Source organism: Macrobrachium rosenbergii, chromosome 53 (assembly GCF_040412425.1).
Source record: "Macrobrachium rosenbergii isolate ZJJX-2024 chromosome 53, ASM4041242v1, whole genome shotgun sequence".
Lineage (NCBI taxonomy): Eukaryota > Metazoa > Arthropoda > Malacostraca > Decapoda > Palaemonidae > Macrobrachium > Macrobrachium rosenbergii.
The window spans coordinates 31,190,054-31,214,528 of NC_089793.1; the positions used below are offsets into that span (position 1 = coordinate 31,190,054).

At 36.9% G+C, this 24,475-nt stretch overlaps 1 protein-coding gene across 5 annotated transcripts in view; it reads right to left on the minus strand.

Annotated features, from left to right (window-relative positions):
- Window positions 1-24,475, minus strand: part of LOC136834391 (alpha-(1,3)-fucosyltransferase C-like) — a 51,903-nt gene that overhangs the window by 20,853 nt on the left and 6,575 nt on the right. For 2 of the 5 annotated variants that reach the window (XM_067096955.1, XM_067096954.1), the window contains exons 2-4: window positions 20,210-20,327; window positions 4,226-4,294; window positions 1,348-1,442 (exon numbers count right to left, since the gene is read on the minus strand). In XM_067096955.1, the coding sequence (XP_066953056.1) occupies window positions 1,348-1,442; window positions 4,226-4,240 (110 nt within the window). In that variant the 5' untranslated portion in view covers window positions 4,241-4,294; window positions 20,210-20,327. Of the gene's footprint in view, window positions 1-1,347; window positions 1,443-4,225; window positions 4,295-10,253; window positions 10,273-20,209; window positions 20,328-24,475 lie in introns of those variants that run through there. The other 3 variants (XM_067096952.1, XM_067096953.1, XM_067096956.1) reach the window with 2 other exon arrangements.

Consider the following 24,475-nt stretch of genomic DNA (forward strand, 5'->3'; position numbering starts at 1 on the left):
TTACTTCTGTGGGATGAAAATTTAGTGGCATTACTTCTGTGGAAGGAAAATTTAGTGGCGTTACTTCTCTGGAAGGAAAGTTTAGTGGCATTACTTCAGTGGAAAGAAAATTTAATAGCATTACTTCTGTGGGATGAAAATTTAGTGGCATTACTTCTGTGGAAGGAAAATTTAGTGGCGTTACTTCTGTGGAAGGAAAGTTTAGTGGCATTACTTCAGTGGAAAGAAAATTTAGTGGCATTACTTCTGTGGAAGGAAAGTTTAGTGGCATTACTTCTGTGGAAGGAAAATTTAGTGGCACTACTTCTTTGGAAGGAAAATTTAGTGGCATTACCTCTGTGGAAGGAAAATTTAGCTGCATTACTTCTGTGGAAGAAAAAATTAAGTGGCGTAATTTTTACTTCTGTGAAAGGAAAAGTGAGTGGTATTACTTCAGACGAAGGAAATTTAGTGGCATTACCTCTTCAAAAGGAAAATTTAGTGGCATTAATTCAGTGGAAGGAAAATTTAGTGGCAATAATTCAGTGGAAGGAAAATTTACCGGCATTACTTCAGTGGAAGGAAAATTCAGTGACATTCCTCCAGTGGAAGGAAAATCTAGTGGCATTACTTCTGCAAAAGAAAATTTGGTGGCATTACTTCTGTGGGAGGAAAATTTTGCAGCATTACTTCTGTGGAAGGAAAATTTATTGGCATTACTTTTGTGGAGGGAAAATCTAATGGCTTTATTTCTGTGGAAGGAAAATTTAGTGCCATTACTTCTGTGGAAGGAAAATTTAGTGGCAATGCTTCTGTGAAAGAAGAATTTATTGGCATTGTTTCTGTTAAAGGAAAAATCTAATGGCTTTATTTATGTGGAAGGAAAATTTAGTGTTATTACTTCAGTGGAAGGAAAATTTTAGTGGCAACGCTTCTGTGTAAGAAAATTTAGTGGCATTACTTCTGTGGAAAGAAAATTTTGACTTACTTTTCTCCCCTTCAACAAATATCCCATCAATACTTCGATTTAACAAGCTAGAGTCTATCATTTTCATAAATTATGCAAAAAAGGCTTTCAAAAAGTTTCTGTCATAGAGTTTCAATGGCCAGATGAGCTTTTAAAGCAGATTACATTGATCTGAAACGAAGCATATGCTTTATTTTTATCTTCTGCGAAGTCAATTCTCAAGCATAAATAGCTAAAAAAGAAATTAGGAGCTGAGAATAACTTACATTTGCTTTATGATTGTGAATTTAACAATCATAAGGCAACTGAATTGCTACTAATGAATGAAATATACTATAAAAAGGGTTTTCCAAAAGACAATGTCATGAACAATAAAACACAAAAATCTCCTTAGAACTTACTCAAATAAAAAGCTTGTTGTGGTAAATAATCCGCGTTCATTCATGTACAGCAACACACACATTATCGTCATGGACATCAGGAGTAGTAACGTTTTCTGTGAGAAAAAAGAGATTCGCGGAACTCAATTAAAATACTAAAAAAGAGAGAGAGAGAGAGAGAGAGAGAGAGAGGGGGGGAAACACATGATCGTCATGGACATCAGTAGTAAAGTTTTCTCAGAAAAGAACAGATTCGTAGAACTCAATTAAAATATTAAAAGAGAGAGTACGCACATTATCGCCATGGACATCAGTAGTAAAGTTATGTGTGTGAAAAGCACAGATTCGCAGAACTCAAATATTAAAGAAGAGAGAGAGAGAGAGAGAGAGAGAGAGAGAGAGAGAGAGAGAAACACATTATCCCTAGGGTCATCAGGCGTAGTAAAGTTTTCTGTGGGCAATTATGCATATAATAATACTTCATCGTTCCATTTAGCCTATACTGCACGAAATGCATGGGACACATTCGCTTCAGAGAATAAAAGAAATGTGGGTGATAAAATCTTGACAAAAGTTTACTGAGAAATAATAAGAGAAAAGTGAGGTGATAAATTTTTCAGAAAAGTTTACTGAGGAAGAATAAAAAAAAAAGTGAGGTGATAAAATCTTGACAAAAGTTTACTGAGAAAGAATAAAAGAAAAGTGAGGTGATAAATTTCTCAGAAAAGTGTGCTGAGGAAGAGTAAATAAAGTGAGGTGATAAAATCCTGACAAAAACGCAATGAGAAAGAATAAAAGAAAAGTGAAGTGATACATTTTTCAGAAAAGTTTACTGAGGAAGAATAAAAAAAAGGTGAGGTGATAAAATCTTGACAAAAGTGTACTGAGAAAGAATAAAGGAAAAGTGAGGTGCTAAATTTTTCTGAAAAGTTTACTGAGGAAGAATAAAAAAAGTGAGGTGATAAAATCTTGACAAAAGTTTACTGAGAAAGAATAAAAGAAAAGTGAGGTGATAAATTTTTTTCTGAAAAGTTTACTGAGGAAGAGTAAAAAAAAGTGAGGTGATAAAATCTTGACAAAAGTGCACTGAGGAAGAATAAAAGAAAAGTGATGTGATAAAATCTTGAAAAAAGTTTACTAAGGGAGAATAAAAGAAAAGTGAAGTGATAAAATTTTTACAAAAGTTTATTGAGGAAGAATAAAAAAAGTGAGGGGATAAAATATTCAGAAAAGTTTACTGAGGAAGAATAAAAGAAAATTGAGGTAATAAAATCATGACTAAAATTACGGAGGGGAAGAATAAAAGAAAAGTGTGATGATCAAATCTTGACAAACGTTGAGAAAGAATAAAAGAAAAGTGAGGTGATAAAATCTTGACAAAAGTTTACTGAGGAAGAATAAAAGAAAATTGAGGTGATAAAATCTTGACAAAATCTTACTGAGGAAGAATAAAAGAAAAGTGAGGTGATAAAATCTTGACAAAAACTTACTTAGGGGAAGAATAAAAGGAGAGTGAGATGATAAAATCTTCATAAAAGTTTATTGAGGAAGAATAAGCGAAAAGTTAGGTAATAAAATCTTGACAAAAATTTATTGAGGGGAAGAATAAAAGAAAAGTGAGATGATAAAATCCTGACAAAAATTTATTGAATAAAAAAAAGCGGAAGATAAAATTTTTGAGAAAAAAAGAAGGAAGAATAAAAGTAAAGAGAAGATAAAATTTTGACAAAACTTACTGAGAGGAAGAATAAAAGTAAAGAAGATAAAATTTGACAAAAACTTAAGAGGAAGAAGATAAAATTTTGACAAAAACTTACTGAGAGGAAGAATAAAAGAAAAGCGAGAAGATAAAATTGTGACAAAAACTTACAGAGGGAAGAATAAAAGTAAAGCGAGAAGGTAAAATCTTGACAAAAGTTTATAGAGGAGTTGCATATAACTGTCATTAAGTAATTATGACACGTAAGGCAATAAAAGAAAATCCGCTTTGTAGGCGTCAGACATAAGAAGATGGCTGTGAGTGAGCTAAGATGAAGTGGTCATGTTTAGGGACTCAGCAATAATAATAATAATAATAATAATAATAATAATAATAATAATAATAATAATAATAATAATAATAATAATAATAATACAGGTTTTGTTAAACAAAATGGCAGTTTCAACAGCATTTATTTTATATAGTAAACGCTCAATTCGTCTTATCATATGTTTTTCTTGCGCTGGAAAGGTTGCAAGCAATTGACCGATATTCATATCCGGTGGTTTAGTGATGTGCAAGCAATTGACCGATATTCATATCCGGTGGTTTAGTGATGTGCAAGCAATTGACCGATATTCACATCCGGTGGTTTAGTGATGTACAAGCAATTGACCGATATTCACATCCGGTGGTTTAATGATGTGCAAGCAATTGACCGATATTCATATCCGGTGGTTTAGTGATGTGCAAGCAATAAAATACATGCTGTTGAAACTGGCATTTTGTTTAACAAAACCTGTATTAAAGAAGGTTTTTTTCCTAATTTTACAATAATAATAATAATAATGAAAATTCCACTATGTGGTAGACGTAAATATATAACTTAGAAATATATACACAAAAGAGAATTTTCGAGCATCTGCCCGATGCTCCTTCTCAATCGGAGGAGAATCGAGCAGGTTCTCGAAAGCTCTCTTTTGTGTATATATTCCTAAAATATATATTTACATCTACACCACTGTGGATTTCTTCACCATTTTAGTGACTCGTGCTATTATGAGACTCTTATGAATAATTACAACAATAATTAGAATGGTTAGTCGTAACAACAAGAGCAGCAACTTTCGGTCAACTTAGAAGGGACAGAATAATAATCAGGAATCTAGAAAGAGAAGTGAGGTTTTAGGTGATACTCACAAAACGTTGATTCATTCTTGGAAAGCCGTGACGAATTCTCCAGTCAGATCACCACCAACTCTGTGAGGACTGAGAGAAAAAAAGAAGTGGTAATTAATCACTGATGCTCAACGCGTGACTGTAACAAAATGGAAGCCTGATAAAACTGACCTACAGTGACTTAGTTTCGCATGGGGGGGGGGGTGGGAGGTGGAAGTGGCATTAATGGTCTTGTTCCTTAAGAAATCAACGAACTTAATATACTAATTACACTACAAATGGCTCATAAAATAGAGGAGAAACAATAAAAGGTGATAGAATAGAATAGAATATGGAATTTAGGCTAAAAGGCCAACCGCTGGGACCTATGAGGTCATTCACCGCTGAAAGAGAAATTGACACTCAATAAGGTTTGAAAAGTGTACAGGAGGAAAACCTCGCAGTTGCACTATGAATCGTGAATCAATTGTTATGAGAGGGTGGAAAGTAAGATGTTAGGAAGAGAATATGAATGGAGGTAAAATAAAAGGAATGAAAGGGGCTGCAGCTAGGGGCCGGAGGGACGCTGCAAAGAACCTTAAGTAATGCATACAGTGCACCGCATGAGGTGCGCTGACAGCACTACCCCCCTACGGGGAAGTAGTTCCTTAAGAAATCAACGAACATAACGTACTGCTGTAATTACACTAAAAACGGCACATAAAGTAGAAACAATAAAAGGGGATAAACAAGATTGATCAGAGGCCGCGAACTTCCGCTGAATATTCCACACCCAGAGAGGTCAATTCCACTTTGATCATTGACCTTGAAGTATTACCTTAACCTCACTGTGCACATCAGCTTCGTGAGTCGAGTCAGAACGCCAAATAAGCAGTCTCTACCAAACATCTCGAAAGCTACAGGCAAAGTTCTGTTCCCTTGTGATCTTTCTTTATTTGACTCTACGGAATTCAGACTGGCAAGCCAGAACTGAGGCACTCTCCACCATTAGCCCTCAAGACAATGAATAGAGGGATTTGGAGTGGTTGGCCAGCAAGATAAAGAGATCCAAAAAATAAAGGAGATCAAGTACAGTACAATGATCTAAAGGTGGAACTGGAAGAAAACTACACAGCAGTACTAAGAAGTACTAGTTAAGAGAGGTTGGACAGCAAGACTGAAGAAAGGAATAGCGAACGGAATAGAATATAAAATTTAAGCCAACGGCCAAGCATTAGGACCTATGACGTCATTCTGCCCTGACAGGGGAAACTGAGAGTATGGAGGTTTGAAAGGTGTAACTGGAGGAAAACCTCGCGGTTGCACTTTGAAGCAGTTTTTAGAGGGTGGAAAGTCAGACGGAAGACAAAGAATACGAAGGAAGGTACAATAAAGGAAATGAGAGAGGCTGCAGCATGGGGCCGAAGGGACGCTGCACGTGAGGTGCACTGACGGAACTACCACGTACGGGGTAAGTTAAGACTAAAGCCAATTCCCTACCCTCTCCAAATAAACCGTTCTTACCAATCGGGGTAAAATTTTCGAAAAAAATTTTTCTGCATAATTCTGTTAGCAAGCAGCAATAAGCGGGCAAAGAGAGGCGGGGGGCGGCTTAAAGATGACCTTGTTGTACGGCATAGCATGGGCGTCAATATCTAGAATGTATTTGTTCTCATTCTCTTTGTCTATGAAATCTGTCGTTTTATTAACATCTTCAAATCACTCACTCAAACGTTCTCTTTCTCTTCCTGAAGGAATGACTTTTTAGTTTTCTATAAAAGAAAACTATTGCGCCGGCTGGATGCAAGTTGATATGTTGATCATCCAATCATCAAACATACCAAACTGCAGCCTTCTAGCCTCAAAAGTTTGGATTTTATTTAAGGTTAAAGTTAGCCATAATCGCGCTTCGTGGTTACAGTTTCATGGGGCGCGGCTCATACATTTATTTTCGGTGGCCTTGATTATACGCTGTAGCGGCTGTACAGAAAACTCGACTGAGCCGGAGAAACTTCGGCGCATTTTTTACTTCTTTTTTGTGATATCAATATACAACACAAAAAGCACCAAATATTCTTTCTTTCGTCTTCTGACTCAGATATTATCACGCCAGTGGATTATAAGACTCAACAATTAATTCATTCATTCTTCCGTCTCTCTTTCCGCGATAGCGTTAAAAAAGGAACAAACATGTAAACTTTCTGAAAGTTCTGTTTTTTCTCTCTCTCCCTCTAATACCCGCATAATCAAGTTATTCTCTTCTCTCTCTCTCTCTCTCTCTCTCTCAGATTTTATTAAATTTGTTTTTCAGCGAGGAGGTGCATTCAAAGACCTCAGCTTCCTACTTCTCCAATCCACTGTTCTGGAATGTAAGACAGACCTTCTCTTGGTTACTTCCAGCAGAAAATGCAACCATGTTAGAGCCAACCCAAAACTATTCATTATTCAACTGAGACATCTGTGAATCATATTCCACGAGGTGAAAAGTCAAGGCTCCCTAGTAAAATGTCTCACGTTCTAACAAAATTAGGATATTTTGGGGCTGACAAGGTTTCTTCACCCCAACTTTTATAAGGCCTTTGCCTCTATGACAAGCAGGGTATCCCTAGCCAATACCCATGATCATTAGACTGAATGGCCTGGCCTTATGTCTAAGAGGAATAGAACTCGTCAAGGAACATGGGAACTGTTCCATCCGTTAAAGTTAGCTCTCGATAATTCTTACATTCACTTCTTCTCACCTATTCTGGAGCTCTTACTTCATCCAGACATTCATCAAACACCCATATCAGTTTATATTTAGCAGGTGACCGAATTCTTGCTTTCACTGCATTCTTCCTTCTGCGGATGGATTAAGCGTAGTTTTTCCTGCCCGACTTGTTTCAAGCGAGTTTTTTTTTTTTCTACGCATTGAAACTGGGCACTCACTTACAGGCCAAGAAGTTCATCTTAACTGTGTTGAACAGAAGTAATATCGCGATAAGAGAGAGAGAGAGAGAGAGAGAGAGAGAGAGAGAGAGAGAGAGATTGGGCTCTTCTACCCCAACCATAAAATCTCAAAATTAGGTCTCGATCATTCTTACATTCAATTCATTTCACCCATTTTTTCGTAACTTTACTTCATCCAGACATTCATTCAAAAACCCAGATCAAAAAGTCAATCCCATTCACCCTACGGGACAGCAGCTTCCCAGTGGCTACCATGCCCAGGGTTAACGGCCGCCACATAGAAACACGTGGGCAGCATCATATTCGCAAGTGGTCGTCAGCTCAAACGAGAAACTAATATACGTAGCCCGTCCATGGAGAAATTTCGATCCTATTTCAATACCCTGACGATGGGGGCAGTCGTTCTCGAAAAGCTTATAGGATTTTAAGCTTTTCAGATACAATGGCAGGTGCGAGTGCAATATACATTTAAAAACAAGTTGACGTGGTCAGCAGATCTGGCCATGTGCAACACGCATCTAAATCACATCATATGTCACTTTGGCTACGTAACACTTGTAAACAAACAAACAAAAAATGTTACCTGCCCACATTAGTCACTCGGGTAACACTTGTAGATGAAACGCTGATAAAGATTGTGTATCTGCTTTACAACGGCTGTACATGTACACTGCTTCACTACTTTCATGCTAAGTGCCACAGTATTTCTATTGTATTCCTGATGAACGCATCAAAAGTCTTAGTCATTTCTACATGAAAACTACTGCAAACTTTAGCGACACACCGTCGTGTCAGGGTGAGAGAGAGCTCACCGTATCCGCAATGTCGGCAGAGGTTAAAGAACTTCCACTGTTACCCCTACGGTATTTTTTCTTCCCGGTACACCCTCTTCATATTCTTATATTTTCCTTGTGGAAAATCTTCATGTTAGGTTAAGAGTGTCCAATTCTAATACGGGAACCAAACGAAAGTTCGTCCCTTGAAAATGCCACATCGGTGATTAGCTGGACACTCGACCGCTGACGTAGAAACAATCGCCGTGTCGTGTCTCCTTTAATAACAGCAGTCGTGTATGCCAACGTAACGCGGATGTTGCAGTATATATTTGGCAGGGGACTGATCTCCTATTTTCATTGCATTCTTCCTTCTGCGGACAGATTGGTCGTAGTTTTCCCCTGTCCGACTTGTTTTAAGCGATTTTTTTTTAAGCATTGAAACTGGGCACTCTCATACAGGGCAAGAAGTTTATCTCAACTGTGTTGAACAGAAGTAATATCACAATAATACAAAGAGAGAGAGAGAGAGAGATGGGGCTCTTCTACTCCAACCACAAAATCTCATTGCAAATTTATTTGTACAGTCATGCTCAAATCCGAGGCGACATGATTCTTTTTGTATCGTCCAAAACCTCAGCTCAACGTAACGTTGCCAAGTATATATGGTTAAACTTTTTTTTTATCTCCAATGTCATACATGTCCACAAATTTGCGAATTCACAGCAAACACTATTTTCCCTATGGTTATATAAATATGATCCCTTTTATGCGCTGGTATAATTCGTGACCTGTGTGATTTGAACTGATTTTTTTTTCTTCATTGCTTAGCTCAAAGCACGGTGTGACAAGGTTAGCGGTGCCGTCAAGGACAGCGCGCTTAACATGGTCCTCGGCCTGCTCAACGTAACTACCTCTGCAGCATTATAACAGACCTAATAAGCTCAACAGTCAAAACATTTTCAAAATAGGAATATGAATTACAACAAGTTTTCTTTAAATGTTGAAGTTTTAGGCTGTGTTCTTGATGCCTGTATGTTGCAAAATGATTTATAGGCCTAAAAAAATAATCTAAGTCTTCCGAGATGTAATCTCTGTTACTAAAGAATTTATTTATAGAGATTACCTGTTCTTTGAGGAATAAAAGATGATGATGATTTGAATTATATGGAGAAGATGGCTATTAATCGATGTATCTATTAGTATTAATATCAAGGCCCATGGGAACACTTGTTTTTGTCTGGGTTAAAATATAATTTTCTTAAAAGTCCTGCTCGCTTTTGGTGCATAGTTTATCCATTCATAAGATAACTTGAAGGGCAAGAATGTGTAGACAACTACATATGTCTTCTGGACAGAAATGGTTAATATACAGATGTGAATGCTACATGTAATGTATTTTTAGTAAGTAAAGAAATCTAACACACTTAGGTATACGAACAAAATCATGACTTTAACAAAAGAATAATAGCATAGGCGAATATTTGCTAGTAAGTCATAATTTTCGAAATGGTTAAGAAATACATATAACTTAAATACTTTTATTTTTACAAAAATCCAAATATTCTCTAAAAAATGTAAAATAAACAGTTTCAAGATAATTTAATTGTCACTACTCATTGCAGACCTGTGGTTCATGTTCGCCACCACTCAAATGGTTGTGTCCCACGCTCCGCTCACCCCTTGATACAGGTGGATGCATGCTAGCTACAGTAAAACTTTTGTGTTTACTTATTTACATTTTTTCGGCGTTGAGGCGTAAAAACAATCAAATAGGACTATTTCAAATTTTATGGTTGTATTGGAGGCAATATTAATTTTATGACAATTTTTTTTCGTTTTTTTATTTAACATTTAAACTGAGGTTTGGTGATGACAGTTTTTGTCAAATGCATCGAAGATGAGTGAACGAAAGTTTTGAAATGTTTCGTCACTCTTTTTCCGAAATTTTACGACACGTAATATTTTCTTACAGTTTTGAAATATATGACAGATTTCACTTATGAAACATAATATGGCCTCATTGTATGCAACAATTATCATGTTTTCGCACTGAAATAATAGATAAATATGGAGCATGTTAGGTTGCCAGTTCGTGAATTTTGAACGAAATCCTAAGCAATCACGTCGCATCACTTAAGAGCATAGCTGTATGTACAAAATATTCAATCACAAAATGACATACTTCATTAAATCATACACAAATTTGTTATTCTTCTGATACAGACAAAAGCGTCATGTCTATATTAGCCTGTGTTACTTCAAAATCAAAAAAGCATTCAAATGCAGGCAAACGAGTAAGCTACTACGCAACGAATCAAAAGTAAATAAGTAAATAAGCACATTACCTTACTCCTTTGGTAATATATAAACACAATGCTTGAAGAATATTCTAGGACCATATACACAAATATACATTTAGTGGGAGAGCTTTATAAAACATATATTTTTTACGAAAGCAACCAATTTTTACCCTTCTATGATTTGAGAGAGAGAGAGAGAGAGAGAGAGAGAGAGAGAGAGAGAGAGAGAGAGAGAGAGATTTCCTATGTCTTTGAGATCTCTTAGCAGACTAACCCTGTTAGTCCAGTAATCTGGTTTTTATCCTCAAACTAAGTTGCCAATTAGTCACTTCAAATCTTAGAATAACTTGAGCCCCTTTCTCCCACATCCCAGAACATAGAATACAAAAATACACAGAACACCTTATTCTACAAACAGAATATTGAATACTCACAGTATTCCAAGGCTCAAAAGAAATATCCCAGAGCTCTTATATGTATGACTGACATTTCCCTGCCCTTTAGGCTGGACACCTGGGTAAACAGAAATAAATGTGCAAACGATCTGGCTCAAAAAGTCCTGTCAACTTGTCAGACTATCTCTCCTCCCTTTCCCTTCTTCTCAGATTATGGAACACATAATAAGGCATAGAGAAAATTAATAATTACAGAACAGGCACACATGATAAACATGTGACAACATTCGGCCAAGAACTGTCATCTCGTCAAAGATAAGCAAAGTGACCCTTCCTTTGCATCCATGCAGCTGTGTACACAGGAAATGGTTATCTAATAATGTTTCAAAATATCTCTCTCTCTCTCAACAGCATTTAAACTTTAACTTCCCAAACACGGTGTGTTATAAACATGAATGATTATACATTACAAAGTCATCTCAATACATATGAAATAGCTGAAAATTATATCAAAATACAGAACACAAGAGACATCTGTAAGAAATAAAGACATCTCAAAATCATATACATCAAATCAAAACATACACATAATCTCATATTATAATACATATATATATACAGTATGTATTATGTGTGTGAGTACTTCGTTCAGATGTCAGTAATAAACATTCTTGTTAATAGTTTCATCCTGAGGGAGAAAACTCATAGTTGCCCTAACCACCATGCCCAAAGCAACCCCAAACCATAACATACTGCAGGAATTTCTGAGTAGGGGGATACATGTGTTCCCCAAGCGGTAGCTGCGGCCGACACTCCATACTCTGTCCGCTGCTGCTATCACTCACTTTCCACCATTCATCTACACAATGCCCTTTATGTTCTTTTACAAACCTGGCCCATTTTTTCTTTTGTGTTGCGTTAAACTGGTTATTTTCACTGCCATAACTTTGCTATAACCAGGGTTTCCATCAATGCGCTGTTGTTTAGTTCTAAGACACATCTCAGACATGCCACCTATCTCCGGTGGATAGGTGGAGGGAATCTTTCCTGGGCTTCCGTGGATAGGTCGTGGGGTAGGAACACATCAGCACCCTTCCTCTTGAATTTGGTAACAGATGTTGGGTGGTTCTTGGGTGCACAGCGATTGTTCAGCAATTTTTTAAAGCCTAGCATAAAAGCCTCAGCCACTCGTACGCATGGTAACACAATGTGCATAACCGAAATAAGGAAAAATCACGGAAGAGAGCACAAAAGCATTAAGATAAAGGAATATGAACACTACCATTGAAGATTCACCCAGTTTGTTGCTAGGAGTTACACAGCTTTAGCTCTTCCGTAATACAGCCTGTTTCATGAATAAAAAAGCAGCCTCCCATCACATCTGACGTACGGGGCAAATAGGACATTAATAAAAAATATGAGCATGGAGAGAATATACAGCTAATTGACGATGCATTACACGTGCAAATCAGATAGAAAGCCCACTTCCTGTTACCGGGTGTCATATCGTGGAAGAAAACACCCACAACCACTGATACTAATTACAATACTGAATTGATATCCAGCCTTTTCCATACTAAAATGTACTATATTAACACTACTTCAGGTTCTTTACAGCGTCCTTTCGGTCCCTAGGTGCAACCCCTTTTCCCGTGAGGGGGCAGTGCCGTCAGGGCACCTCACGTGGTGCAATGTAGGTATTACTTAAGGTTCTTTGTAGCATCCCTTCGACCCCTAGCTGCAATTCTTCTCATTCCTTTTACTGTACCTCCATTCATATTCTCTTTCTTCCATCTTATTATCCACCTTCCTAGCAACTGTTTCATAGTGCAACTGCGAGGTTTCCCTCCTGTTATACCTTTCAAACCTTTCTACTCTCAATTTCCCTTTCAGCGCTAAATGATCTCATAGGTCCCAGCGTTAGGCCTTAGGCCTAAATTCAATATTCCATTACAACCCCTACTGTACCTCCGTTCATTTTCTCTTTCTTCCATCTTACTTAAATACCAAGGGGGATCTTGGTATCACTAAAAGGCAATACCGGTCCTGCGGATTTGCTTATCTATTTATCTATTAATTTGTTAATTTATTTATTTTCTATTAACTAATCTCTTCTTTCTGTACTTCCTATTACCTTCTGTTACTTCTTTCAAATGAATTTCATGTTAATGGCCCCTGTGGGCTTGTTCCGTATAAATAATGTTCATCTCCTGAATATAATAATAATAATAATAATAATAATAATAATAATAATAATAATAATAATAATAATAATAATAATAACGTATTTCCCGTAATCTTCAGAAGATTCGTCCCCAACAAACCAAGGCAATTTACACATGACATCAGGCCTCGAATGTGAGGGAATAATGACGTCATCGGAACAAAATTGTAGAAGGAACTGGTTTACAATCGCACCGAATCTACAACCAGTACCTTGCCTGTTATAGATTTATTAGACTTAATAAACTTCTACATATAACTCAACATCCCGTTCACTTTGTCTTTTAAGGTATTGTTCTTGAATCTCCCTGACATTATTATTATTATTATTATTATTATTATTATTATTATTATTATTATTAGGATATTATTATTATTATTATTCAGAGGATGAACCCTATTCATTAATCACTGACATTATTATTATTATTATTATTATTATTATTATTATTATTATTATTATTATTATTATTCAGAAGATGAACCCTATTCATATGGAACAAGCCCACAGAGCCACTGAATTGAAATTCGAGCTTCCAAAAAACATGGTGTTTAGCTGGAGGCTAACATTTCAGTTTCGTCTCAAGGAGACAACATGTAGTTTATTCTACCGTTCATCAATTAATGACAGTAAAATTTCTGACTAGGTCCAACCGTTCTTTCAGTATGCCACTAATTAAAGATTGTATTAAGTATTTTACCCATCATGATAATAATAATAATAATAATAATAATAATAATAATAATAATAATAATAATAATAATAATAATAATAATGCGCGACTGGAATACAGTACTTACAAGCTCTGGGATAAGACTATCGGTTAATATCAGGAGAGGTATCTTTCAAGGCGACTCACTGTCCCCACTACTCTTCGTAGTAGCCATGATTCCCATGACAAAAGTACTACAGAAGATGGATGCTGGGTACCAACTCAAGAAAGGAGGCAACAGAATTAACCATCTGATGTTCATGGACAGCATCAAGCTGTATGGTAAAAGCATCAAGGAAATAGATACCCTAATCCAGATTGTAAGGACTGTATCTGGGGACATCAGAATGGAGTTTGGAATAGAAAAATACGCCTTGGTCAACATACAAAAAGGCAAAGTAACAAGGACTGATGGGATAAAGCTACCAGATGGGAATAGCATCAAACACATAGATGTGACAGGAAACAAATACTTGGGAATAATAGGAGAAGAGGATACAAAACACCAAGAGATGAAGGACACGATCAAGAAAGAATATATGCAAAGACTTAAGGCGATACTCAAGTCAAAACTCAACGCCAGAAACATGAAAGCCATACACACATGGACAGTACCGTAATCAGATGCAGCGCAGGAGTAGTGGAGTGAACGAAGGCTGAACTCCGCAGCACAGACCAGAAAACTAGAAAACACATGACAATACGCAGAGTACTAAACCCAAGAGCAAATACAGACTGACTATACATAACACGAAAGGAAGGTGGGAGAGGGCTACTAAGCATATACGACTGCGTCAACATCGAGAGCAGAGCACTGGGACAATATCTGAAAACAGTGAAGACGAGTGGCTAAGGAGTGCATGGGAAGAAGAACTGATAAAAGTAGACGAAGACCCAGAAATATACAGAGACAGGAGAATGAAAAACAGAACAGAGGAATGGCACAACAAACCAAATCACGGACAGTACATGATACAGACAAAAGAACTGGTCAGCGATGAAACACGGCAATGACTACAGAGGGGAGAACTCAAGAAGGAAGCAGAAGGAATGCTAACGGCGGCACAAGATCAGGCCATAAGAACCAGATATGTCCAAAGAACAATAGATGGAAATAACATCTCACCCATATGCAGGAAGTGCAATATGAAAGACGACACCATAAACCACATAGCAAGCGAATGTCCGGCGCTTGCACAGAACCAGTACAAAAAGAGGCATGATTCAATAGCAAAAGTTCTCCACTGGAGCCTGTGCAAGAAACACCAGCTGGCTTGCAGTAATAAATGGTATGAACACCAACCTGAGGGAGTGATAGAAAATGATCAGGCAAAGATCCTCTGGGACTATGGTATCAGGACAGATAGGGTGATACGTGCAAATAGACCAGACGTGATGTTGATTGACAAAATCAAGAAGAAAGTATCACTAATTGATGTCGCAGTACCATGGGACACCAGAGTAGATGAGAAAGAGAGAGAAAAAATTGACAAGCATCAGGACCTGAAAATCGAAATAAGAAGGATATGGAATATGCCAGTGGAAATTATACCCATAATCATAGGAAGACTAGGAACGATCCCAAGATCCCTGAGAAGGAATCTGGAAAAACTAGATGCCGAAGTAGCTCCAGGACTTATCCAGAAAAATGTGCTACTATAAACAGCGCACATAGTGAGAAAAGTGATGGACTTCTGAGGAGGCAGGATGCAACCCCGAACCCTACACTATAAAAATCACCCAATCGAATAGGATGACTGTGATAAACCAAAAATAATAATGAAAGAGGATGATTATGTACCATGAAAATAACTGAAAAAAGCCATCCACGCAAGAAAAAATTAACTTCTTTTTATTGAAAGATCATCATGACAACTTTCAAATATTTTTCCTCCTAAAATCAGAAACTATTCTGCCCTACAAATGATGACGATAACGGAAATAACAGTAATAATTATGGAAGCCAAAGTAAAAATATTCAAAAAATCGCAAACACCCCCCTTCCCTCTTATCCATACTACGACACTAGAAACAATTTTTATCACGAAACTAATCAATATAGTAGTCATAAGTCATCTGCATTCTGAGTTTAACATGACACGAACGAGTGTTTTCACATGTGTCCTCGTATTACAGGACTATAGCGGGTACTCTGACCTCTCAGTTTCTCAACTTCCTTCTGTAAGCATTGAATCCCAACGGGAAATATACAAAGAAACTACAATCCTTCTAAATTAGATTAGAACACTGTGAGGGGAAACTGTAACCTTTCCATTCATTTTATCTATTTCTTATACTGTCTGATACCCTTCCTCTCTGGTGGTAGCAAATCTAATATTACATTCCCAAAATCCACAGGTGGAAAGGTATCCTTGAAATACAGAATTGGAATATACAATTTAGGCCAAAGGCCAAGCGCTGGGACCTATGAGGTCACTCAGTGCCGAGAGGGAAACTGAGAGTAAGGAGGTTTTAAAACTGTAACAGGAAAATCTGGCAGCTGCACTGTGAAACAACAGTTAGAGAGGGTGGAAAGTTAGATGGAAGAAAGAGCATATGAAAGGAGGTACAGAAAAAAGAAATGAAAGGGGCTGCAGCTAGGGGTCGAAGGTGCGCCGCAAACAAAACTAAGTAATGCCTACAGTTCACCACGTGAGGTGCACTAACGGCACTACTTCCTTACGGGGTAAGGACATTCTTGGTTTTGCTAGTATTTCTTGATTTAACTTGAAGTTTCTGTTCAGTGATGCTTCTATCTATCTTCTCCATACGAAGGATGATTTACATTTTTTTCCCCTTATCGTGCGTGCAGAGACGTCGTGGTTCAGAATACTGATAATATAGCTAATCCTCTCTTCCAAGTAGTCGAAAAGTAACGATGTTTCACCTCCCCTAAGATCACCAAGTCGGCATTTGGCACCGAAAGTGGCACAGTAGGTTTATGACGAATGAACCGGGTTCTGTGGGTCATCCGGTTCCTGTCGGTTAACTTGGGAAGGATGGGTGAGTATACCCTCCAGTATTCCTCGATACAGAAAGTTACATAACAGATTAGGTGCTTTCATCGTCAAAAGTAGTCGGTGGAGGCCGGAGTAGGCATCCACAATCTCCCTACAGTCTGCTACAACGAAGGACAACAGAAAGAGGTTCCTTTTGGGTTGTTTTACCATGGTTAAAAACTGCCCTTTCCTGTACGTGAGATGAAGATGGTTGTCATACCGATATAGGACTGGGGGCATCCTCCTGTCAGGGTTGAATCTAACATGGACCCCAAAACCTTAAAAAGGATCTTAGGAGCTATTTCTGGCTTCCTATTTACTTGTGAGAGGACTTCTTAAGTAGAAAAGATTAAGCCATGACTTGACTAATTTGACCATGCAGGAGGTCAGTTGGCTTATGTACAAAACACTTGGGAATAAGGTAATAATAGCCATAAAATCTCACTATTGGGGGAGAGAGAGAGAGAGAGAGAGAGAGAGAGAGAGAGAGAGAGACTGCAACCACTGCAATTTTCACCATCTACCGCGTTACCGAGTTCATTTACAGCCACATCAGACAAAACAAACCATCGTTTTAAAAAGTGAGATGTCATGACCACGATTCAAATTGTCTAAACCTTCTCTGAGAGAGAAAAATGTGACACTTACTGCCACCATCTCTGAAAGACTGCTGGTTATATTATATTTCCCAATATTCTGTAAAACGTTATAAGTTTTATACCTTTAGTCTCTTAGCAATTTTGCTGTGGTTATTATCTGAGTATGAGCACCTCAGGTCTGTCCATATACCTCGGGTGCTTCTAGGGTAAAACGATGGGGCATGAGACACATGGGTGGCAGAATTTTCATTTTTCACTCGATATTTAATGGGAGAAATAACCAAAAAAATTAAACCTTTAAGAAAACCTTTCAAAAGATTGAAGTTTCATTAACAAAATGAGCTATAAGAAACTGCCATACGAACTAAAATAAGCATGTGAAGTCTTCTTAAAATAGGTGTTGAAGGCAATTTTGACTCCAATATGGCGTCCCCCCCAAATTCTGAGACAAAATGAATGGCGATTGGACACTTCCTTCCCAGCGCTCATTTAACGGTGTACTGAACACTAATTGCGTATATGTGTAATGTTTATAGATATTACTCAAGATTTTAGTTGTAACCAACACGATAAAACAACGTTTTGTTGCCTATACTAGTGAAAATATGAGGCACAGAATTCCCGTCTGTCATGTGGTTGAACTGAAATGCATTTTTACCATTAATCTGTGGTTTTATCCTTACTGACATCACAAATGAAGCTCCACAGTGCTTATTTGATCGTAATTATGCACATTTTGTTCTTAATTCACTCAAAATGCCACTTAAAATACGTGAGAATGTTTGTTTCCAGTACTTTACTCCATCAAAGTAGCGAAACTGTGGCGGGAACAATTTTCCAGCCTTACTGTACATCTGGCTGCCACAAACATCAGCGAGCGGACGACGCATTAGTGAATTATTGTTTACGATAGAAATGTTGTATTTTGTTGCTAAGACTTTTCATTTATTTAAGTACATATTACTATGTATACTTCTGAGACATGTATTGTGTACAAATGATAGTTAGTACTTTGGCAAAAACGTGAGAAAGCTGAGTATGACAATTTTTCTAGAATTGGTACGAGGGTCAAGATGCCATGACGTCAAAATACAGGACTGAAACAAAGGTTTTAAATCCAAAATTATTACTTGAAACACCATTATATTTGACAAAGCTTACACTGTGTATGTGATATATATATATATATATATATATATATATATATATATATATATATATAATTACACTGTATGTAATATATATTAATAAATAAAAAAAAATAGGACCGCGAAAAACTGCTAAATCGTAATGTTCACAGCAAAAGCGTTCAAATTTGTCTCAGGAATCTGGTTTGCTCCAACAACAAATATTTTTAAATGAATTATAATGAACACGTAATAATACATTTACTCAATTTATAACCTTATTCTGGTGTTTAGCTACCAAGTTATTTAAATATTATCTAGCTCTCTGGCGTCCCGAAAATTCGCTAGAGTTCCCCGTCCAAGCCTCATAGGCGCCAGCGTTCACCACACGTCAAGGAAACGGTGTTAGTGTCAATGTGGATACAAATATTTTGCAGATTTAACACAGGAAATGGGCAGTTTGTTCACAAGTGACTCGGCAAATATCGAGATGGCATCACTCGTCCACTTTTACAGCGTTTCAAGTAAAAGTTTCGAGAGCGTCATGGCCGGTAAGTTAGCACCGCGCACGGCTAAATCTCAACGAACCTGTTTAATCGGAAATATACCGTTATTTCGTAATTTAGGAGAAAAACGTTATTTTGATAGGAACGTAGAGGTTTCGGCGTGTTGTGTCGAGGGGGCTCAAGTTTCACTGATGCTGATGGGGGCGCGTTCAAGCATTTTCTGGAATCGTCCAAGCGGAGGAATTAAGCAGTGTGCCACGGCCCGAGCGTTTACCCTATCTGCGTCCACCAGTTGGCTTCAAGCATAATTGATTAATTCCTTCACTTTAAAAAGGCAAGCTATCAAATTTTCCCATTCTACTTGTTGATACCTTCACTGTATTCAACCATTGTAGCTACATTCTACGGCAGAGATCATGAACATATATATATATTAGTCAGCTATTCAACTTTAGGCCCATTTTCTCTAAAATAAAAATGGACAAAGAAAACGGACCTGGCCTAACCATATCAAGTTCATACGTTCCACACAGTTATTCATTTTTAACTGTATATTTTTTCCCCTCTACGCTGTTTTCCCTAAAATTTTTCATTTCGTTTACAGCAAGCGGAAAATACTTTACCAAAAGCTACAGAGTATCAACGTCAAGCAATATTTTGGGTATCTTTCATTATTCAAAAACTTCACATTAGTGGTCAGTTCCGAGAAATATAAATACATCTCGGCCACACAATTTTCCCCGACTGTTGTTTTTAAAAGTGAAAATAATCAATGAGGGCGAAAGGAAAAAAGAAACCATTCACAAAATACAAATAAAATTTTAAAAATGCCTTCACAAAACACTAAAAAAAAAGGGGGAGCACCAACATTATTTACATCAACATTTTACAAAAATATACGGTGAAGTACTTTTCACAAACAAGTAAAAGAGGAATAAAGTGTGGACTCTAATCCTGGTCAAAGCAGGCCTACTTATATATGATTCCTTTTGGATGCGAGTGTATGCATTTTAATTCTCAGCAAGTATAAGGTCGAGCTACCTATCCCCATGCCCTATTCTTGACTCGATTTAACAATAGTAAATTCGCAGCCGGATAGAAATTCAAATGTTCTGCCACTGAGATACATCTGCCACTCTATACCTATACCCAGCTCTCTCTCTCTCTCTCTCTCTCTCTCTCTCTCTCTCTCTCTCTCTCTCTCTCTCTCATATATATATATATATATATATATATATATATATATTATACAGTATACAGCACACATACATATGTATGTAATGTATGTATACTGTATATATCAACCTGTTCTCCATAACTAGGGATGGCTCTAGAGTAAAAACATAATTATTAAAAGCCACCTTCATGTTCTGCCTACTGAATCCTGTATGAAACCCATCTGCAGAAAACTTGCACAATATCAGCTTAACAATACGTACCCACGCAGAAGGTTCATCAGCACCACATCCAACACCTACAAATGCCGGGGCTCTTCTTTTCCAATAACTCTCTAACTCCATTTACTCAGCACTTTTCCCTGCTTATGGAAGTCCAAACCTAGAAGAGCAATCACAGAACAAAGATTCTCAGAGAATTACTTCGAATTATTTCCCTGGGTTAGGTTATGAGCCATTTACATTCCCTTTTGTCAGCTGTTGCACAAAGGGTATCTGTTTAACCTAATGTCTGTGTCTTTATAAAATGCTTGAATAATAAAGTATTGGTGCAAGCATGTGTGTGTATGTATATATGTATATGTATGTATAGATATATATATATGCATATATATATAATATATATGTGTATACCCATATATATTATATATATTACTGTATATATATTGGTAGGAAATGCATCACCCAGAAAAGATTTGAGAGGAGTTTGTTCGCTCCAGGTCAGACCAGACAACTTTACCTTTCGTAAAATATAGGAGTTTCATACTGACAGCACAATGAGAAATATAATTTTGCGAATGCCCACATCGCCGCATTCCCCAAAGACATAAACAGAATTTGGAATCTCGCATGTGTGTGTGTGTTTTGTACTTTTAGATGTCTATGCCAATACAGGCTTTCAACAACTTTGTAAATTTCCTCTGCTAATGGACAGTACTGATGATAACTACCAATAAAAACAAGAAAAAACACAACTAGGCCAAAGCATTTTATGACAAAAAAAAAAAAACTAAAAACTCTGGGCGAATTACAGGTTACGTTAGAAACAACGAAAGGGAAGACAAAATCCACTAATGGTCACAGTGGGGGCACAAAACATTACAAAAAAATAAAACGTACTCCAACGAGATGCCTTTAGATGTGAGCAATCAGCCTTACGACGAGAGAGAGAGAGAGAGAGAGAGAGAGAGAGAGAGAGAGAGATGAAACCCCTCAATACAAATCTGCACTGATCAAAATGTATTTTCTTTTATCACAACACGACACTGCTTTTTAAAAAAAATGTAAAGATCACAAAACGAATATGGAACATATACAAATAAAACCTACATAGATCACAAAACGAATACGGAACATACATAAGTAAAAAGCAACGAAGATGTAAAAATTAAACGAGAAAACAACTCAGATGTAAAAATTAAACAAGAAAACCATTTAGAAGAAACTACCCTCAATTCTGGCCGTCTATTAATGGCAGTAACGATAATATATATTCTCCCGTGTTTACATTCTCATCCAAGCTAAGTCTGCTACACGACTCCAGGAGCTATTTAAGCCTAATTACAGTAAGCACAGCTAATCCTGGTGTTGAGGGGAGGTTTAATTACGTTACCTTCTGGGTTCCTCGGCTCGAGAGTTGGAAAGCGTTCTCAACCAGACCTCAATTCATTTGTTTGACAGACACAGACTTGTTGTTGAATGATTGATTATGAAATTTAGGCCTTAGGACCAAGCGCCGGAACCCATCACGATTATTCAGCGCAGCGATGAAGATGAAATATATAAATTAATGACGTGACTGATAATGAAAAGGTGAATGATAACATACTGCACTAGTAAAATTCAGTGTTAAAATATGAACGTAAAAAATGTTGTTGACTGTTTTAGCAAGTACTGCATGATATAAACCACGAAATCGCAGTTATGATGGACGAACTGAAAGCGATGACACTTCGTAGCCTCAGTTTTTTTTTTTTTTTTTTTTTACATAATACACTCTTTGCCTCCTTGCTTGAATTTCAAGAATTTTAAGAAAATAAAAAATATGCTTACCCCAGGAAACAGTAACTGAAAGCACTGCAAAAGATGGGAGAACAATCACAAAGCATATATTAAAGGTTTGTTAAAGTGCAAAGGAACAACAGAATACCATGGAAATTAACTGTGCTCAAGATAGAACTCAAGGAAGAATGGAATATCATATAAGCGTTGGTCAGTCTACACGAAAATGTACAAATGTTCATATAAACTAAAAAAAAAAAAAATTGTAATCGAAACACAAGGGAAGTTTAAATCACTATTTTTTCAGACTCATGTTGGTAAACGGTATATTCTTTGAGAGTTTTCCCTGTGTATACAAAAGGACACTTGACACCAAATCTGGCACTTCCGTTGAAGACACTAATATATCAGTCTCCTTACATAGGTGTGAAATTCCTTTTCTTTGGAATTACTTAAGAGAAGAGACGGGGCCATAAGAATGTGAATGAAGAAATGAATAAATAACCTCAAGCTTGACCGAAAAAAAGTAAACTATCTACCAAGCATTTTAAGGACCTCATTATTACATAATAGCTGTGATACATAAGAGACATAAGGGACTGGTATGTGTGTGTGTGTGTGTGATTCCTTCTCAGAACTAGGAACTCTCTCTCTCTCTCTCTCTCTCTCTCTCTCTCTCTCTCTCTCTCTCTCTCTCTCTCAGCTCAAAGGAACAGTGACAGAAATAGTACCTAGAGAACAGAACCAAAACACCTTACGAAGCGTCTAGAGAATTGGCAAGAGTGTTGTCATTACTGAAAAATTTCTTTCAACTCAATCCTCGTGAAAATGCAAAGGAAGAATCACCCTAAATTACAACAAAGAACTCAGGTTTGTCAGAAAGGCGGTCAAAGAGAAAAGCATTCCAATTTTGTGTCAAGAAATGAGGCAGAGGAAAGAGCACCCCTTATAACGACTACTTTGAACTCAGTCCTGCCGGCTGGAGAAGCACCACAAAACTATAGCAAACTACCGTAAACTCGTCATGGCGAGAAGAGGGCAAAAGGAAACCTGCTATTTACTACTGAACGCCAAAGTCAAAAGAAAAAATCATTATAACTGAATTAAAATCAAACTGCGAGATTGAAAAGGTTTCAAAAGTTATACAGGGTCACTGAAACTCCTGTGAACCAAGCCGTACCAGGAGTGTAACTATCGGAGGTCATTTGGGCCTGAAAGTCGTTGCAATTCGAAATTTTTCACGTAAACCGTAAACTCGTCATACTGGCCACAGTTCTTTGTGAGACTTAGGACTCGTTCACATGAGCACTGAAAACAACTGGTGTCGATTAAATATGCACTGATTCAAGCAACATCCCCATTGGTACTCTGAAGCACAATAAAGGGTCCCGCGACAAAGCTGCTGAATTAATATTACGTTTGAAACTTGTCCTGAACGCACCTGACGAGCTGACAAGGCAACTTTGCCATATTGTATGAATCACCAATAAAGGTTTGCAGTAACAGTGCACATTAATTTGCAACTGCCTGGCTAATTAGACTTTTATTGCATCCACTCTGTCGACAAGCAAGTAGCACTTTGTTAGACCGAAGCTGGAAAGTACACTTGTCACTTCGTCAGAACATGTGTATTACTTGAGTTGTATTACTAAAAAACGGGTAACTTGGTAAAACATTCGCCTGTGTTGAATATTTACTTTAAAGGAATATTAAGTTAAAATTAAAGGCAGATGATTGCATCATTGTTTGAAAACTGATTGTCAAGAAAGCACATAATATTATGTATCCTAATCTAGTCAGCTTCCGGAGGCATAAAATAATGATTCCTTTCGTTAAAAAGCATAAATTTACCGATAACCAAATACAATAATAATAATAATAATAATAATAATAATAATAATAATAATAATAATAATAATAATAATAATAATAATAATGCTAAGAGATTCACAATTTCGTGAAAAACAGTGTAATAAAAATCCACAATTATATAGTAAAAATATATTACTATGTAAAATAAACAAAGACTTTCGAACACTGTTCAAGTGTTCGAAAGTCTTTGTTTATTTTAAAACTGTGGATTTTTATTACACAGTAATAATAATAATAATAATAATAATAATAATAATAATAATAATAATAATAATAATAATAATAATAATAGCAGTAAGAAAAAAGTTAAGTATAGCTTAGTTTTACCAGACCACTGAGCTGATTAACAGCTCTCCTAGGGCTGGCCCGAAAGATCAGACTTATTTTACGTGGCTAAGAACCAACTGGTTACTTAGCAACGGGATCTACAGCTTATTGTGGAATCCGAACCACACTATAGCGAGAAATGAATTTCTATCACCAGAAATAAATTCCTCTAACTCTTCATCAGCCGGCCGGGGAATTGAACTCCGGCCCATCAAGTGACAGTCCGTAGCTCTACCGACTCACCCAACGAAGAGCTGAACACTAGTCGTTGTAATGGCAATGGAAAAAATAGCAAATGTAATTACATAATAATAAAAAACCAGATTTCTT